The 20,448-nt window shown below is 47.0% G+C and overlaps 1 protein-coding gene across 1 annotated transcript in view; it reads left to right on the top strand.

Annotated features, from left to right (window-relative positions):
- LOC137313370 (NACHT, LRR and PYD domains-containing protein 3-like) overlaps window positions 1-15,570 on the top strand; it is a 52,135-nt gene extending 36,565 nt beyond the window's left edge. Inside the window, exons 12-13 of the mRNA XM_067979497.1 lie at window positions 15,100-15,177; window positions 15,325-15,570. Of these exons, the coding sequence (XP_067835598.1) occupies window positions 15,100-15,177; window positions 15,325-15,496 (250 nt within the window). The 3' untranslated portion in view covers window positions 15,497-15,570. The remainder of the gene's footprint in view (window positions 1-15,099; window positions 15,178-15,324) is intronic.
- The last annotated feature ends 4,878 nt before the right edge of the window (window positions 15,571-20,448 follow it).

The raw sequence follows: 20,448 nt of genomic DNA on the forward strand, positions 1-20,448 counted from the left end.
AGAGGCGTAAATTCAAGGTTTGAGTACTAGCATGCACTTATGCAAATTAGTGAGTAGTCAAGTTGCTTTAAAAAAAACAGCCAATTGTCTTACCATCCTGTTAGGGCCTATTAGAGACCAAAACGATAACCTATGTATGGAGGCGGAAGATGTGGGTAAGGTTCTTAATGAATGCTTTGCGTCTGTCTTCATAAAAGAGGGGGACGATACAGAGATTGTAGTTAAGGAGGAGGAATGTGAAATATTGGATGGGATAAACATAGTGAGAGACGAAGTATTAAGGGATTTAGCATCATTGAAAGTAGATAAATCGCCAGGCCCGGATGAATTGCATCCCAGGCTGTTAAGAGAAGCAAGGGAGAAGCAAGGGAGGAAATAGCGGAGGCTCTGACCATCATTTTCCAATCTTCCCTGGCTGTAGGCATGATGCCGGAGGATTGGAGGACTGGTAATATTGTACTGTTTGAATAGGGAGCGAGCAATTAATTACATGCCAGTCAGTCTAACCTCGGTGGTGGGCAAATTATTGGAATCAATTCTGAGAGACAGTATAAACCGTCATTTAGAAAGGCATGGATTTGTTAAGGGAAGGTATGTCTGACTAATTTGATTGAATTTTTTGAGGAGGTAATAAGGAGGGTCGATGAGGGTAGTGTATTTTATGTAGTCCACATGGATTTTAGCAAGGCTTTTGACAAAGTCTCACATGGCAGACTGGTCAAAGAAGTAAAAGCCCATGGGATCCAAGGGAAAGTGGCAAAATGGATCCAAAATTGGCTCAGTGGCAGGAAGCAAAGGGTAATGGTCGATGGGTTTTGTGATTGGAAGGCTGTTTCCAGTGGGCTTCCACAGGGCTCAGTACCAGGTCCATTATTTTTTGTGGTATATATTAATGACTTGGACTTAAATGTAGGGGGTAGGATTAAGAAGTTTGCAGATGTTACAAAAATTGGCCGTGTGGTTGATAGTGAAGAGAAAAGCTGTAGACTGCAGGAAGATATCAATGGACTGGTCTATTCGACCATCTTATGCATTTAAAGTAATTGGTAGAAGGATTAGAGGAAAACTTTTTTCATCCAGAGGATAGTAGGGGTCTCGAACTCACTGCCTGAAAGGGTGGTAGAGGCAGAAACCCTCATCACATTTAAAAGGAACTTGGAGATGCACGTGAAGTGCCTTCACCGACAGGGCGACAGACTAAGTGCTGGGATGTGGGATTCGGCTGGGTAGCTCTTTTTCCACCTCCTGTGCTGTAAATTTTTCCACGTTTCTTTTCTATGATTCAGCCAGCTCTGTTCATGCGACTGATGGACCAATTACTGCAGTAGATTTCACTAAATGGACTTTCTTTACATTTCCTCAGTCTTCATATTCAAAATAATCACAATTTTTTCAACCTATAAAATTAAAAAAAATTCGAACATGAACATTTTAAAAAAATTCTGTGAGACCATATGTGGTTTCTTTGGTGTATGGGACATGACGAGACTAATAGTAGTGACCTAGTGTGGATGAAATAGATTGAGGGGACAAAGTCACCAACTGAGGGAAGAGAAAAGGGAAGCAAATACATACAACAAACCAGTTCATGCACAGCTACATATATACAATGCATGAATATATATTAAGCGCTGGAAAAGCTTGTTTGAACCTATAGATTTTAGTAAATTGAAGGAAAGTAATCATTGCCGCTTTATGGTCCATTAAACTTAATGTGGTTGGATGTCTGTCTGATTTTAGATATGAATGGAAACTGTATCCAAGCAGAAAATGATCTTCCAGCTTAATAATGCAAAGGAAAACCAATTGCTCCGGTTTTAGATACTCTACATTTATATTTTGAAGATTTATGACTATTTCCATTCAGCCTCTTCAGGATTTGAATAACTTTTTATGATAACAGTAGATTTGAAAGTAAAATTAAAATGACTACCTGTTTAATTTGAAATGTCAATTCATATGTCACTGAAATGCCTCTTCATAGATGATATTTATTTCAGTTAATGCCATCTTACACCTGTATGGTGTTTTGGGCCATTTTTCCACTTTACAGGCACTGGACAAATGCAAGTAGTTGTTATCTTGCATCTTCCAAGGATTGGGACTGATGTCGTTTGACTTCCGAATGGGTTTCTCATCTGGAGTGTGAAATGTTAATATTCCATATTAAATAAGATATTGCAGGGGTGCAGGAACAGACACACCTGGGGGTATATGTGCATAAATCTTTAAAGATTAAAAAAGCATACGGGTTCCTGGGCTTTATAAATAGAGTACAAAAGCAAGGAAGCTATGTTGAACATTTATAAAACACTGGTTCGGCCACAAATAGAGTATTGTGTCCAATTCTGGGCCCTGCACTTTAGGAAGAATGTGAAGGCCTTGGAAAGGGAGCAGAAATGATTTACTAGAATGGTTCCAGGGATGAGAACTTCAGTTACGTATATAGACTTCAGAAGCTGGTGGTGTTCTCCTTATAGCAGAGAAGGTTGAAAGGAAATTTGTTAGATGTGTTCAAAACATGAAGGACCAGGGAGAGGTTAGACAGACTGGGACTTTTTTCCCTGGAGAGTAGGAGGTTAAGGGGTGATCTTATAGAAGTCTATAAAATAATGAGGGGCATAGATAAGGTCGATAGTCAAAATCTTTTCCCAAAGGTAGGGGAGTCTATAACGAGGGGGCATAGATTTAAGGTGAGAGGGGAGAGATACAAAAGGGTCCAGAGTGGCAATTTTTTCACTCAAAGGGTGGTGAGTGTCTGGAACGAGCTGCCAGAGGCAGTAGTAGAGGCGGGTACAATTTTGTCTTTTAAAAAGCATTTGGACAGTTACATGGGTAAGATGGGTATAGAGGGATATGGGCCAAGTGCAGGCAATTGGGACTAGCTTAGTGGTATAAACTGGGCGACATGGACACGTTGGGCCGAAGGGCCTGTTTCCATGTTGTAACTTCTATGATTCTATGATCTAGATAAAATAAATAAAGAGAAACTGTTCCCATTGGCGGAAGGGTCCAGAACCGGAGGACACCGATTTAAGGTGATTGGCAAAATGTGCTGCCTGAAAGTATGGTGGAAGCAGATTCAATCATGGCTTTCAAAAAGGAATTGGATAAATACTTGAAGGGAAAAAAATTGCAGGGGAATGGGACTAACAGGATTGCTCTTACAAACAGCCAGCACGGGCTCGATGGGCTGAATGACCTCCTTCTGTGCTGTAACCATTCTATGATTCTATGGAGTATGAAATGGGATTTAGTTCTCGTGCTCGAAACCCTTCAGCTCTTTCTTTTATTTCACTAATTTAACAATTAGATTGAGTGGGTATTTCACCGCGTTCTTCAGCTCCTCTCTGAATTTAGTCTGGGTCAGGACATAAATACACGTGTTTGTGCAGGAACTGAGGAGCAGCAACATCATTGCCGTCTGTTGTGAGAGAAAACCAGGCTCAGAGTCGGAGTAATAATACCGATTGTCTGCAATTCGCAGATAAATGTAAAATACAACCTGTGTCAGCCACCACAGTATAAAACTGCCCGATATACTAAATAGTAAAATTATGGATTTCTTTCGGTTCTCCATCTCTGGATCACTCTGGTTCTCTCCATTGCTGCGGCCCCGGAGTCCCCTGCGGACTCGACTGGACACTAAAATACACCTGACTGTCAGAACATTGAACAGCAAAATCAGACAGAACGGGACACAAGGGGTTAAAATGAGGTGAATCATGTCAAATGCGGCCCATGCGGGGGAAGTACGGAAGCTCGGTTTAGTCTCACAAAACCAGGGAACATCATCAATTATATCGTAAGGTTCATACATAAAGTACCAGGGAACATTCACCAAACAGCCCAGCACACTCACTGTTCCCAGAACCACAGCCGCCGTTCCCTCGGTGCAATATTTAGTTTTCAGCTTCTCACAACAAATGGCCACAAATCGATCAAAGGTGAAAGCGACTGTGAGCCAGACAGAAACATCCGTGGCTGCAATACTCAAGGAGGAAATAAAACTACACACGGGAGTAATGAACAGGAATGAACCTGGGAAATAAATCGCACCAATCCAATTCAATATCACACCAAAGATAACGACCATGAGATCGGCCACTGCCATTCCCACCAGGTAGCGACTGATACATTTGGAGAGACCGCACTTTCCTCGGGACAGGATCACAATCGCCACCAAGTTAACTGTAAGAGAGAGAAAATGAAGCAGATAAATTATTGATCAGACCTGGAGCCAAAGCAACGGTTTGAGAGGATCTGAGGTGAAATTTCCAGCTTTGTTGCTGCATCGAAGGGTGGAAAGTGATTGATTGACCTGGGCAGCGCTTTCGGGCAGAGAGATGTTTTTCAACACAATGATCAATAATGAATTGGGAGATGGATACAGAAAGTGAATAAAGTGAGCACTGGATCCAGTGGAATGACTGAGTGAGGGCACAGTGCCGGTGGGGAAGGGAGAAGGGGTTTTACACACCGCGAATCCAGTGGATTAAAGCCGGATTTGGGCTCCAGACGGATGGGGAAAGAGAGGGAAGTGTCGGGAAGGTGAGGGGACAGGGGGAGGTGCAGCTGGTTTGTTGCTCTGGGTTAAGTGAGCCGACAGGGACTGGCACTAAACGGGTAAGTCAGCTGGAGACCGAGCCAGTGAGTGAGATTTGGAGGGAGACAGAGGATTCAATGCAGTGGGAGGGGAGGGTGGGATTCACAGGGAGAGATTGCTGCAGAGTGTTAGAGGAAATCTAATCCATCGGTCCCACTTGCACAATCCAACTAATGCATTCAACAGTTCCTTTCTGTGGTTATTGGTGTCAGGGAACCTGTGTTGGATATTAATTATATCAAACTTGTTGTTTATTGAATTCAGCTGAGCTTTAACATCACAGCATCCTCATAATTCATCACAATCAATAAATTACTGATTCTATTCTTGAGGTAAATTTGAATTATATTTAGTGCTAAGTTTGGAAAACAAGGAACATTCACAAAAACAGACTGAGGACCTGACAGGGATATAAACATGAGGAGCGAGTCCCACAATAAAAACTCACCCAATCTGACCACTTCATAATATCACCTTCAAATCACATTTTGTATATTTAATTGTACTGGAAGTTTCAGCAGTTCATTCTGATGAATTATTCACACCACAGCCTCTCGCTTTCCCTCTCAGTCACCCTCTCTATCACTCACTCTACTCTCTTTCTCAAGTCCATTTTCATATCCGATTAAATCCTATCATCCTGTGCCTGCATTCTGTTCACCAGCCCCGTGTTCCACCGATCCTATTCTCAGTGTCGGTTTGTTAAATAGTGAAGCCTCTGTGGAATAGTTTAATGTTTCTAGAGATCATCCGATTCTCCACCTGTTCACCTACACTGTTCACATCATCTGCCAATCATGGAATAAACAGAATCGAAAGCCTCTCCCAGGCAGATCTCACAATAATTGAGATTCCTTCTCCTGTAATTATAAAGTAAAGTCATATTTGGCGGGATTGTTCAATTAACAAAACGCCAAAATCACACTGATAATGTACAGATACACTGAAGGGCTCCTGATTCCAACAAATACGGTGCAAATTGAGACAACATAACATCAAAACATTTCATTTTACAGTGAAGTCCAGTGACAGTCAGTGAATTCGTCCACAGTGAAGCAGAGAATGAGATGTGAAAGATTCAGCAGAAAACTCAGTTCAGTAACCAGACATCTGAAACGGCGTCAGATACACACATAATGAAATAATATTTCATAACAGTGATCACCAATAAATACATTGAAATCCCAGTTAAACTGAAGCATTTTATTGGGGAGGGAGGACATTGCACTGCCTCCTTGTAACACTGAGACCGTGAGCTGTCTCATTATCAATCACTGAAAACACATTGATGAAAACATATTCCAGGACAGGTTCGTTCCACAACATGAGACTGTTAACAACTCCTGATGGTCTGATACCAACTCTTAGCCAAGACACCTGATTCCAATACATTCCATACAGAGAATAATCCAGTAACAATGCCAGCTTTGTATATACAAAGTCATTACAGATCTAATGTAAGTCCGACAATATCGAAAGTTTGGAAGTTAAAGTGATACAATTAGTCAACAATACATTCAGTACAGAGAATAATCCATTAACAATGCCAGGGTTGGATATAAAAGGGTCATTATGGATATAATGCAGCTCCGACAAGCCCGAAAGAGCAGAGACTTAAAATATTCCATCATTCAACCGAAGAACAGACCAGGTGACTGTGTTAAATGCGCTAGGAGAAAAAAATCATACACCAAGTACAGCAGCAGATTCAACACTGATTTACACCATTAACAGCTGAGATATCGGCTTACCTGGAACTCCAATTGCTGCAAGAACAGGATAATAAATGTCTTGTATCTGAAATATTACTGGATAATCCATTTCTTTGAGAAGCAGTGACTTCTGTTGACCAGGAAAGCACAACTCCAGCAGTCACACTGAGCTGATCCATTCCAACAAGCCCTGATTTATACAGTGGATAAGTCTCCACTGACACGGTTATACTCCTGATCATTGCTATCAGTTACAGTCAGTTTAACAAACACATTATATCAGCAGCTTTGACTCCGATGTAAATAATGTGGTGAATAAAACACAAACATCTCAAAGTCCAGGACATTATCTTAATCAGACCTCTCTCAGGAATAAAGTTTATATCTGTTCTCAAACGGGACTGATCCGACAATAATAAACGGCTTCATTTACGGTTTTTATATAATTGTATTGACCATGGTCAGTGCTGGCGATTCATTTATGAATGTTACCGATTCTCCGCAGTGTAGTCTGAATCCAGGGACACAAGCAGGCCCGTTTCACTCTGTTCCTGCAGTTTCCCAGTTAAAATATGAATATTGAGTCACTGCCACGAGGACAGTTAAAGGGCAGGTTGAGGATTGCAGCCCAGAAATGACTGTGGGTGATATTTGGGGACGGACACTGAACGTGTCCCATTGACATTCCTCTCTCCGCCATTTTACGGCAGAAGTTTACCCGTTTATTCTGCATTGGTTCGCGGCTCCAGTAAAATTGGCCCCGTGTAACACCGAGCTGAGCTCATTCCTCGAATTGACCTCCATCACAAAGGCCCCGTGATTCCATCACACGCTCTGTTCCTTCCTCAGCACATCGCCATTGAAACCCTCATCAATGCCTCTGTCCACTCCAGACTCCATTCCTCCAATACACTCCTGACCGGCCACCCAACCTCCACCTTCCATAAAAGTGAGCTCGTCCAAAACGTTGTTGTCCAACCAGCACCAGGTCCTGCTCGGCCTCACTGACCCTCACTGGCTCCCAGTTACATATCCGTTAAATTTTAAATTCTCATCCTTGAGTTTAAAACCCTCCCCATCTCCATACCTACAGACAACCCACCCGTCACCTCTTCATTCATCGGACACTGGCCTCTTTTGCTGGGACGACCCTCTCTTGGTTCCACTCACCTCTCTGATCACAGCCAGGAGAAGTTTCTCTTCCCACCCCATCACCTTTATCTCTGATGTTTCTAAAGGTTCAATCCTTGACTCCCTCCTCTTCCTTATCTACATGCTGCCCTTTGGAGACACAGTCCACAGACATGGACCAGCTTTCAGATGGACGCTGATAAAACCACCGCCTCTCTTGACCCTTCCAATGTCTTTGTGATGTCAGACCCACTTTCTGTTTTAGATGACCCACCATTTCCTCCAGTTAAAAATTGGGAAGTCATGATATTTGGCCACAAAATTGGCACATCCTTGCCAGGGATGCCATCCACACCCCTGGCTTTTTGATTGGTGAGCGGCTCACCAATCACCAAAATCCTTACTGACCTGCATTGGATTCCATTCTCCTCAGCCTGTAGTTTATTTTTATTCTTTCTTACACTTAATATCATCAGGGCCTCACCCCTCCCTACCTCTGTAACCTCCTCCAGTCCGACAGCCCCTCGGGAACACTTTACTCCTCCACCTCTGATCGCTTGTGCATCCGCAGTCCATTTGTCCTACTTTTGACAACCGTGCCTTCAGCCATATCCACGCGACTCAATGATCTCCCGAAGCCCCTCCATCTCCCTCTCCTCCTTTCAGGTGTCAGATGTGGATCATTGGTAGCAGTCTCATCTGTGAGTTAGAAGGCTGTGCATTGAAATCCAATTCCAGAAACTTGAACACATAATCCATGCAGACACTGAAATGCAAGTGAGGGTGCACTGTATTTACGGAGGGTCAGTACTGAAGAAGCACTGTACTGTCGGATGGTCAGTACTGTGGGAGTGCTACACTGACGGAGGGTCAGTATGGAGGGAGGGTTGCGCTGTCGGAGAGTCAGTACTGAGGAATTGCTGCACTGTCGGAGGGCCAGTACTGAGGGACTCTCAATCTGTTGAATGGTCAGTGCTGCGGGAGTGCAGTACTGTTGGAGGGGCAGTACTGTGGCAGTCCTGTACTGTCGGAGGTTCCGACAATAGGATACATTAAATCGTGGACCCATCTACCCTCTCAGGGAGATGTAAAAGATCCCACAGCAATATTCGAAAAAGTGCAGGGGAGTTCTTTCCGGTGTCCTGGCAAATATTTATCCCTCAAGCAACATTACTAAGGCCTATTTCCTGGCCATTTATCGCATTGCAGTGAGTGGGATCTTGCTGTGTGCAAATTGGCTGTCACCTTTCCTACATTACCACAGTGACTACACTTCACAATGTACTTTATTGACTGTTTTGGGAGGTCCTGAGGCCTTGAAAGGCGCGATATAAAGGCAAGTTCTTTCCTTCTTTCAGGCCTTCCATGAAAACTATATCTTGCTTCAAGCTTTTGTCATCCCTCCTAATATCTCCTTCTTTGGTCGGGGATCCATTTTTATCCTTCAGACTTCGAAATTCTACTCTTGAAAACCCATATTATCCCCTCCGACTCTCCATTTACTTCTTCTCCTTTTACACCATCCTTAAGCCCACTCTTTGACCAAGGTTTTCACCAGTCCTCCTGATATCTTCTTACTCCATTTACTTCTCAGTGAATCCCCTTGGGAATGTTTATTACGTTAAAGGCGGTCTGCAAATTATTCTTTATTATTTATTCGTTCATGGAATGAGGGCGTCGCTGGCGAGGCCAGCATTTATGGTCCATCCATAATTGCCCTTGAGAAGGTGGTGGTGAGCCGCTTTCTTGAACCGCTGCAGTCCGTGTGGTGAAGGTTTCCCCACAGTGCTATTAGGAAGGGAGTTCCAGGATTTTGACCCAGCGACGATGAAGGAACGGCGATATATTTCCAAGTCTGGATGGTGTGTGACTTGGAGGGGAACGTGCAGTTGGATGTGTTCCCGTGTGCATGCTGCCCTTGTCCTTCTAGGTGGTAGAGGTCGCGGGTTTGGGAGGTGCTGTCGAAGAAGCCTTGGCGAGTTGTTGCAGTGCATTCTGTGGATGGTACACACTGCAGCCACTGTGCGCCGGTGGTGGAGGGAGTGAATGTTTAGGGTGGTGGATGGGGTGCCAATCAAGCGGGCTGCTTTGTCCTGAATGGTGCCGAGCTACTTGAGTGTTATTGGAGCTGCGCTCATCCAAGCAAGTGGAGAGTATTCCATCACACTCCTGACTTGTGCCTTGTAGATGGTGGAAAGGCTTTGGGGAGTCAGGAGTTGAGTCACTCGCCACAGAACATCCAGCCTCTGACCTGCTCTTGTAGCCACAGTATTTATGTGGCTGGTCCAGTTAAATTTCTGGTCAATGGTGACCCTCAGGATGTTGGTGGTGTGGAATTCGGCGATGCTAATGCCGTTGAATGTTAAGTGGAGGTGGTTAGACTCTCTCTTGTTGTAGATAGTCATTGCATGGCACTTGTCTGGCGCGAATGTTACTTGCCACTTATGAGCCCAAGCCTGGATGTTGTCCAGGTCTTGCTACATGCAGACACGGACTGCTTCATTATCTGAGGGGTTGCGAATGGAACTAAACACTGTGCAATCATCAGCGAACATCCCCATTTTGACCTTATGATGGACGGAAGGTCATTGATGAAGCAGCTGAAGAAGGTTGGGCCTCGGACACTGCCCTGGGGAAATCCTGCAGCAATGTCCTGGGGCTGAGATGATTGGCCTCCAACAACCACTACCATCTTCCTTTGTGAAGGGATGACTCCGGCCACTGGAGAGTTTTCCCCTGATTCCCATTGACTTCAATTTTACTCGGGCTCCTTGGTGCCACACTCGGTCAAACGCTGCCTTCATGTTAAAGGCTGTCACTCTCACCTTACCTCTGGAATTCAACTCTTTTGTCGATATTTAGACCAAGGCTGTAATGAGGTCTGGAGCTGAGTGGTCCTGGCGGAACCCAACCTGCGCATTGGTGAGCAGGTTATTGGTGAGTAAGTGCCGCTTGAAAGCACTGTCGACGACACCTTCCATCACTTTGCTGATGATTGAGACGTGGCCGATGAGGCGGCAATTAGCCAGATTGCATTTGTCGTATTTTTTTGTGGATAGGACGTACCTGGGCAATTTTCCACATTTCGGGTAGATGCCAGTGTTGTAGCTGTGCTGGAACAGCTTGGCTAGAGGCGCAGCTGGTTCTGGAGCACAAGTCTTCAGCACCACAGCTGGGATGTTGTCGGGGCCCATAGCCTTTGCTGTATCCAGTGCACTCAGCCGTTTCTTGATATCACGTGGAGTGAATCGAATTGGCCGAAGACTGGCTTCCGTGACGGTGGGAATATCGGGAGGAGGCCGAGATGGATCATCCATTCGGCACTTCTGGCTCAAGATGGTTGCAAACGCTTTAGCCTTGTCTTTTGCATTCACGTGCTGGAATCTGGCATCATTGAGGATGGGAATGTTTGCAGAGCCTCCTCCTCCTGTTAGTTTTTAAATTGTCCACCACCATTGACGGCTGGATGTGGGAGGACTGCAGAGCTTTGATCCAATCCGTTGGTTGTGGAATCGCTGAGCTCGGTCTATAGCATGTTGCTTCCGCTGTTAAGCATGCATGTAGTCCTGAGTTGTAGCTTCACCAGGTTGACACCTCATTTTTAGGTACGCCTGGTGCTGCACCTGGCATGCTCTTCTACACTCCTCATTGAACCAGGGTTGATCCCCTGGCTTGTTGGTAATGGTAGAGTAAGGAATATGCCGGGCCATGAGGTTCCAGATTGTGCTGGAATACAATTCTGCTGCTGCTGATGGCCCACAGCGCCTCATGGATGCCCAGTTTTGAGCTGCTGGATCTGTCCTGAATCTATCCCATTCAGCACTCCAGCCGTGCCAAACAACACGTTGGATGGTGTCCTCAGTCTGAAGACGGGACTTCATTTCCATAAGGACTGTGCGGTGGTCACTCCTACCAATACTGTCATGGGCAGATGCATCTGCGACAGGTAGATTGGTGAGGACGAGGTCAAGCAGGTTTTTCCTCAGTGTTGGTTCGCTCATCACCTGCCACAGGCTCAGTCTGGCAGCGATGTCATTCCCGACTCGCCCAGCTCGGTCAGTAGTGGTGCTACCGAGCTACTCTTGGTGAAGGATATTGAAGTCCCCCACCCAGAATAAAGACTGTGCCCTTGCTACCCTCAGTGCTTCCTCAAACCATAGAGAAGCAGATTCAACACAAATATGACAAATGATAACAGGATCGGTAAATCCCTGAGGACTGGAGAATCTAAAATGGATGCTTTTGAACAAGTCGGGATTTTACAGTCTTTATCGGATCAGTAAATACAGGTCACTGAAAGAGTCTGATAATTTAATTGCAATAAATGATATTTGTTGCTGTTTTTCTCACTGCCTGAGATACGTCCATTGTAGAGGATACTTCTCACTGTTACTTACACGTAGACTGACACTAACTGCAGCAGTCTGTGCGTTGGAGCATCCCACCCTCTTACCGAGGTGTGGGGGACAAGTGACAGTCACCGGACTGTCAACGTGTGTAGGAGAGGGAAGCAGAAACACCAAACATTCAGTAACAAAGAGTAAAACACAGGTTTCGGGCGGTCAACCCCCAGTGGGCGAGCTGAGCTTTCCCCGCACGACGTCAGTGCGTTGTCTTAACTCATCAATGACACAGCCCTTCACACTCTCCATGACATCCACCATCTCTTCACCCAGCTGGCAGCATTCGTGCCTCTGAGTCAGAAGGTTGTGGATTCAGGCCCCTCGCTTCAGTGGGATTTGGGAACGAAAATCTGCCCGTAAAAAGTTTCCAATCTAACGGGTTGTGGGGTATTAGCCCAGGAGTACAGACACACACCGGCCAGCGGTGGGGCCCCACACACAGCGGGCGGCTCCTAGGATAACCAGGGACAGTGAACCTGGGAATATCCCCGAATCTGCCCCACTCTGTGTGTGGTCCCGCTCGGGAGGGAACTTCAGAAAATTCCCCATAAACTGTCGGGCCAGTTACACCTGAATAAATGTAGAGCCAGTTTAATTGGAATAAAGTGAGATACTCTCCTCTCTATAAATGAGGGAATCTTACAACACCAGGTTATAGTCCAACAAATTTATTTTAAAATCACAAGCTTTCGGAGATTATCCCCTTCGTCAGATGAATGAGTGAAAAAGTTCTCAAATCGCGTATCTTATACCTGGCTGGGACAGCATCACACCAATCAAAAGGTGTCGTTGTTATTCAAACAGGCCAGTCACGGAGAACAGCACGTCCCAGTACACTGGATAAACATTGTGTCTATTACACAGGCAGGCAGAAAGAAACCCAAAATGGCAGAGAGAGAGAGAGAGAATATGAAAAAAACATATAATTTTGTTCCCCCTTTTTGCTGGTGGGGTTACGTGTAGCGTGACATGAACCCAAGATCCCGGTTGAGACCGTCCTCATGGGTGCGGAACTTGGCTATCAACTTCTGCTCGACGATTTTGCGTTGTCGTGTGACTCGAAGGCCGCCTTGGAGAACGCTTACCCGAAGGTCGGTGGCTGAATGTCCTTGACTGCTAAAGTGTTCCCCCACTGGGAGGGAACCCTCCTGTTTGGCGATTGTTGCGCGGTGTCCGTTCATCCGTTGTCGCAGCGTCTGCATGGTCTCGCCAATGTACCATGCTCCGGGGCATCCTTTCCTGCAACGTATGAGGTAGACAACGTTGGCCGAGTCACAGGAGTATGAACCATGTACCTGGTGGGTGGTGTCCTCTCGTGTGACGGTGGTATCTGTGTCGATGATCTGGCATGTCTTGCAGAGGTTACCGTGGCAGGGTTGTGTGGTGTCGTGGACGCTGTTCTCCTGAAAGCTAGGTAATTTGCTGCGAACGATGGTTTGTTTGAGGTTGGGTGGCTGTTTAAAGGCGAGTAGTGGAGGTGTGGGGATGGCCATAGCGAGGTGTTCGTCCTCATTGATGATATTTTGAAGGCTGCGGAGAACATGGTGTAGTTTCTCCGCTCCAGGGAAGTACTGGACGACGAAGGGTACTCTGTTGGTTGCGTCCCGTGTTTGTCTTCTGAGGAGGTCTAAGCGATTCTTCGCTGTGGCCCGTCGGAACTGTCGATCGACAAGTCGAGCGTCATATCCAGTTCTTACGAGGGCGTCTTTCAGCGTCTGTAGGTGTCCATCGCGTTCCTCCTCGTCTGAGCAGACCCTGTGTATTCGTAGGGCCTGTCCATAGGGGATGGCCTCTTTGACGTGGTTGGGGTGGAAGCTGGAAAAGTGGAGCATCGTGAGGTTGTCCGTTGGCTTGCGGTAGAGTGAGGTGCTGAGGTGGCCGTCTTTGATGGAGATTTGTGTGTCCAAGAAATAAATGAGGAGTACAGGGACATTTAAAACTTGTAACAGGACAGAATAAACTCTCCTTATCAAATAAAACATCCTGGGGGTCACCATTGACCAGAAACTTAACTGGACCAGCCACATAAATACTATGGCTGCGAGAGCAGGTCAGAGGCTGGGTATTCTGCGGCGAGTGACTCACCTCCTGACTCCCCAAAGCCTTTCCACCATCTACAAGGCACAAGTCAGGAGTGTGATGGAATACTCTCCACTTGCTTGGATGAGTGCAGCTCCATCAACACTCAAGAAGCTTGACACCATCCAAGATAAAGCAGCCCGCTTGATTGGCACCCTATCCACCACCCTAAACATTCACTCCCTTCACCACCGGCGCACAGTGGCTGAAGTCTGTACCATCCACAGGATGCACTGCAGCAACTTGCCAAGGCTTCTTCGACAGCACCTCCGAAACCCGCGACCTCTACCATCTCGAAGGACAAGAGCAGCAGGCACATGGGAACAACACCACCTGTGCGTTCCCCTCCAAGTCACACACCATCCCGACTTGGAAATATATCGCCGTTCCTTCATCGTCGTTGGGTCAAAATCCTGGAATTCCCTTCCAAACAGCAATGTGGGAGAACCGTCACCACAAGGACTGCAGCGGTTCAAGAAGGCGGCTCACCACCACCTTCTCAAGGGCAATTAGGGATGGGCAATAAATGCCGGCATCGCCTGCGACGCCCACATCCCATGAACGAATAAAAAAAATCCTGGGGGACGGATTTTGCACCAGCCGTTAGCGCAGTTTCACAATATAACTCACCCCGAGATATCATACAGATTAATATAAAACTGCATAAAGTACAGGTAATCACCGCTTTATCATTTAATTCCGGGAAAACCCCCATTCCAATAAAATGTGGGATTTACGAAGCAGCAGAAATGACACAGTTTCCCCAAACATGACTGGACCAGTCACTGACCTTCAGAAGGGTGATTCTGATCATTAGGGAATGAAACCTTCAGCAGGTTAATTCTGATCATCAGGGAATGAAAAGTTCTGATCGACAGGGAATTAAACCTCCAGCAATTTAATTCTGATCATCAGGGAATAAGACTGAGGGACATTTAAAGGCTTCACGCAGACAGCACTTTATTTAATAAATACATTTACTGACAGTCCCTGAATATATGGGCTGTTGGACAGAATGAGATTCATTGTCAGTGACAGGGAAATCTGGTTATTAATTTCCTGAAGATTTTTCATTGTTTCCTGTAATATCAGAGAAAAAATGTATCAGATCTGGGATTGGATTCAGTTTGTTTCCAACTCGCTGTCTGTTTGTGCTTCGACTGGGGAGAAATAAACTGGGAGATTCAGGAGTGAAACTACTATCTGCGGCTCTGGGGAACCCGGACTGTAAAATACAGGAACTGTAGTAAGTATCAGACTGTGTGAGATTGTGTTTATCATAACTGGATGTCTAACACTGTACATTAATGTCGGTATAAGTAATAATAATTCAAATAAACATTGGGGATTTATCTTGATTCCTGTTTTTTCTCCATTTCTCTCTGATCCCCAGTCTGGTTGGTGTCGGTCTCACAGATTCTTGTACCGAGGATCTCGTCTCCGCTCTCAGGACAAACCGGTCACTGACGGATCTGTCCCTGGGATCAAACTCCTTCACAGACCGATCTGTCCCCGCTCTCCGCTCCCTCATACTGACCCGCAAAAGTCTGGAACAGATCGGATGAGTGTTTGTGCTAATGTTTAATGTAATAAATAAAATATCGATGAGATCCAGTTCCTATTATCGGTAATATTTGTCAGTAATTATTATTGAAATATTAACCCCAGTCTCCCTGTTATTTACACTGTTGTTCAATCTGTTTATTTCCTGTTAAATCTTTAATTTGTTTCAGGCTGAGGGAGAATCAGTTCAGTCCAAATGGAAAGAGACACGTAGAGTCACTGCGGGAATCCAGACCCGGACTGAGTGTGGGAGAGTGAACATTTCAATTTCTCACCATTCCTGGTCTCATTATATGAACATTTCAATTTATAACCATTCCTGGTCTCATTATATGAACATTTCAATTTATAACCATTCCTGGTCTCATTATATGAACATTTCAATTTATAACCATTCCTGGTCTCATTATATGAACATTTCAATTCATAACCATTCCTGGTCTCATTATATGAACATTTCAATTCATAACCATTCCTGGTCTCATTATATGAACATTTCAATTTATAACAATTCCTGGTCTCATGATATGAACATTTCAATTTATAACCATTCCTGGTCTCATTATATGAACATTTCAATTTATAACCATTCCTGGTCTCATTATACGAAGATTTCAATTTATAACCATTGCTGGTCTCACTATATGAATATTTTTGGCCGATTCTCTGTCCCTCCCCTTTAACCGGCCGCGCTCCAGGTTTGAATCCGAACGGCCCTTTAACGGTTTCCAGCTCGAGCTGAGCGAGCGTCGTCTCCCATTGTGACGTCAGAGGCCCAGCGACAGGGTCACGAGACTCAGTCACCCGGTCCCACAGCGCTGATTCTGCCGGATATCCGGGGCTGGATGGTCCCCAATGGGGCACTGGGTCAATGTACAGACAGGAAGGGCCCAGGGTGGGGCTCAGTCTGGGCTGCAGTGGGACACTGGGTCAATGTACAGACAGGAAGGGCCCAGGGTGGGGCTCAGTCTGGGCTGCAGTGGGACACTGGGTCAATGTACAGACAGGAAGGGCCCAGGGTGGGGCTCAGTCTGGGCTGCAGTGGGACACTGGGTCAATGTACAGACAGGAAGGGCCCAGGGTGGGGCTCAGTCTGGGCTGCAGTGGGACACTGGGTCAATGTACAGACAGGAAGGGCCCAGGGTGGGGCTCAGTCTGGGCTGCAGTGGGACACTGGGTCAATGTACAGACAGGAAGGGCCCAGGGTGGGGCTCAGTCTGGGCTGCAGTGGGACACTGGGTCAATGTACAGACAGGAAGGGCCCAGGGTGGGGCTCAGTCTGGGCTGCAGTGGGACACTGGGTCAATGTACAGACAGGAAGGGCCCAGGGTGGAGCTCAGTCTGGGCTGCAGTGGGACACTGGGTCAATGTACAGACAGGAAGGGCCCAGGGTGGGGCTCAGTCTGGGCTGGAGTGGGTCACTGGGTCAATGTACAGACAGGAAGGGCCCAGGGTGGGGCTCAGTCTGGGCTGCAGTGGGACACTGGGTCAATGTACAGACAGGAAGGGCCCAGGGTGGGGCTCAGTCTGGGCTGCATTGGGACACTGGGTCAATGTACAGACAGGAAGGGCCCAGGGTGGGGCTCAGTCTGGGCTGCAGTGGGACACTGGGTCAATGGACAGACAGGAAGGGCCCAGGGTGGAGCTCAGTCTGGGCTGCAGTGGGACACTGGGTCAATGTACAGACAGGAAGGGCCCAGGGTGGGGCTCAGTCTGGGCTGCAGTGGGACACTGGGTCAATGTACAGACAGCAAGGGCCCAGGGTGGAGCTCAGTCTGGGCTGCAGTGGGACACTGGGTCAATGTACAGACAGCAAGGGCCCAGGGTGGGGTTCAGTCTGGGCTGCAGTGGGACACTGGGTCAATGTACAGACAGCAAGGGCCCAGGGTGGGGTTCAGTCTGGGCTGCAGTGGGACACTGGGTCAATGCACAGACAGGAATGGCCCAGGGTGGGGCTCAGTCTGGGCTGCAGTGGGACACTGGGTCAATGTACAGACAGCAAGGGCCCAGGGTGGGGTTCATTCTGGGCTGCAGTGGGACACTGGGTCAATGTACAGACAGCAAGGGCCCAGGGTGGGGTTCAGTCTGGGCTGCAATGGAACACTGGTTCAATGTACAGAAAGGAAGGGCCCAGGGTGGTGTTCAGTCTGGGCTGCAGTGGGACACTGGGTCAATGTACAGACAGGAAGGGCCCAGGTTTGGGCTCAGTCTGGGGTGCAGTGGGACACTGGGTCAATGTACAGACAGGAAGGGCCCAGGGTATGGCTCAGTCTGGGCTGCAGTGGGACACTGGGTCAATGTACAGACAGGAAGGGACCAGGTTTGGGCTCAGTCTGGGCTACAGTGGGACATTGGTTCAATGTACAGACAGGAAGGGCCCAGGGTGGGGCTCAGTCTGGGCTGCAGTGGGACACTGGGTCAATGTACAGACAGGAAGGGCCCAGTGTATTGCCCAGTCTGGGCTGCAGTGGGACACTTGGTCAATGTACAGACGGGAAGGGCCCAGGGTCGTGCTCAGTTTGGGCTGCAGTGAGACATTGTATCAATGTAACGACAGGAAGAGTCCACGGTGGGGCTCAGACTGGGTTGCAGTGGGACACTGGTTAATTTACGGACAGGAAGGTCTCAGAGTGGGCTCAGTCTGGTGTGCAGTGTGTCACTGATATTTGGACTCAGTGCACCTGGGTGCCTGTCCCAGTGAGGATTCAGAATCTGGAACGTGTTCCTGTGTACCTGCCTTCCGCTGCCGAAGCCCTAAGCTCTGGAATTCAGTCCCTAAACCTCTCCATCTCTCTCCCTCTCTCTCTTCCTTCCAGATGCTCCTTCAACCCTGTCTCTTTGACCAAGCTTTTGGCCACCTGTCCTAATATTTCCTTATTAGTGTCAAATTTGTCTTATTGCTCCTGTGAAGCACTTTGGCACGTTTTGCTACTCTGAATGCGCTATATAAATATAAGTTGTTGTCAATGTGCTGTGTTAATAAAACTCCATCATTTACATCAGCACAGCCCTCGTCTCCTCATTATTAAATTACTGGTGTTTGTATTTGAAATATTCCACGAAATTACATCACACCTCCTCCAAATGGCATCATACATGTGACCGGTCGACCTATTTAACTGGGTGGGTCTTACCTGGGGTGTGGGGCTGGATATGGAATTTGCACAAAATGGTGCGACGGACTGTGAGCAAAACAGCTCAACTGGGACTCCACAAAATAGCTTCCCAACATCAATGTAAAATGTCCGCCACGCACCTGTCACAAAATGGCCGCCATGAAGCTGTCGCAAAATGGCTGCCGTGAACCTGCCACAATATCACAGAATGATACATTACATTATTTATCCAATTCCCTTTTGAAATTTACTTTTGAATCTGCTTCCACCTCCCTTTCCGGCAGTAAATTCCAGATCATAACCACTCGCTGCAGAAAAATAATCCTTCCTCATGTCACCTCTGGCTCTATTGACAATTATTTTGAATCTTTGTCCTCTGGTTACCGACCCTCCTGCCACTGGAAACATTTTCTCCTTATTTATTCCACTAAAACCCCTCAAATGGCCGCTCTGTGGCCTCAAAGTTGTCCCATCTCCCCGAAACACAAGCATCATTTTGAAATTATAACAAACCCTCGAAGCCCGTATAGGGAGGGGTTCACGATTCAGACGTTAATCTCCTCTCGGCCCCTGTTTGTCTCACTCTGGGTTAACGTATTTGTATAACATTGCAGGCCGGGCGACTTTAACCCCAGGCTTGAACCTGATTATATCACAACATTCACAATCGAACAGGAACATGTTAAACCGAGGCCCCAAACACAGGGCCCAGAGAGGAAATTAAAGCCCAGGGCAATAAGTCGACCGAACTCACATGTGCCCTGCTTGGGTGCAGCCTATGGAAGAGGCTTCGGTCGGTTCCCCCTAGAGGAGGCCTCGGTCCGTCCATTCTGGAGAAGGCCTCGTTCGATTGCCTCTTGGGGAGGCCTCGATCGGTCCTCTCCAGGGATGGAGGCCTCGATCGGTCCCCTCTGAGGGAGGCATTGTTCATCCCAGAGTGATCCCAGAGTGGCTGTCTTTGTATTTAGACCACCGCCACAACAACGAATAATTCAACAACAACAACCTGTGCTAGTACAGTGGCCATCTGGGACAAAATGGCGGCAAGTACCGCACAGAGTGTCCCCAGTGACACCACAGTAACCCCAGAATGTCCCAGTGACCCCAGATTGCACCCAGTGATCCCAGAGTGCACCCAGGGAAACCAGAGTGCACCAGTCACCCCAGAGTGATCCCCGAGTGGCAATCTTCATAATTAGACCACCACCACAGCTACTACTACAGCAACAACTTGTATTTATAATATATATAATATATATGATACATATTATATCTATTTGTATACGGCCAGCATGTACGGCGGCCACCTTGGACAAAATTACTGCAAGTCCGGTGGCCATCTTCAACAAAATGGAGGCAAGTCCGGCAGCCATCTTGGTCAATATGGCAGCAAGTACTGCGCAGAGTGTCCCCAGTGATCCCAAGGTGACCCCAGAATATCCCAGTGACCCTCCAGAGATCCCAGCGTGCACCTGGTCAACCCAGATTGATCCCAGCGCGCACATAGGTATTCCAGGGTGCACCCAGGCACCCCAGAGTGGCAATCTTTATATTAAGACAACTACCACAACAACTACTACCATAACAACAACGACTTGTATTTATAATTGATATATATGTAACTATGATATATGTGTATTTACAAACGGCCAGCAAGGCGGCAAGTACTGCAGCTATCGTGGACGAAATGGCGGCAGGTCCCGCGCAGAATGTCCTAAGTGATCCCACAGTGACCTCTGAACGTCCCTGTGACCCCGCCCCGCCCCCGGTGACCCCAGAGTGCACCCAGTCACCCCAGAGTAATCCCAGATTGCACACAGGGAACCCAGAGTGCGCCC

Source organism: Heptranchias perlo, unplaced genomic scaffold (assembly GCF_035084215.1).
Source record: "Heptranchias perlo isolate sHepPer1 unplaced genomic scaffold, sHepPer1.hap1 HAP1_SCAFFOLD_47, whole genome shotgun sequence".
Classification (NCBI taxonomy): Eukaryota; Metazoa; Chordata; class Chondrichthyes; order Hexanchiformes; family Hexanchidae; genus Heptranchias; species Heptranchias perlo.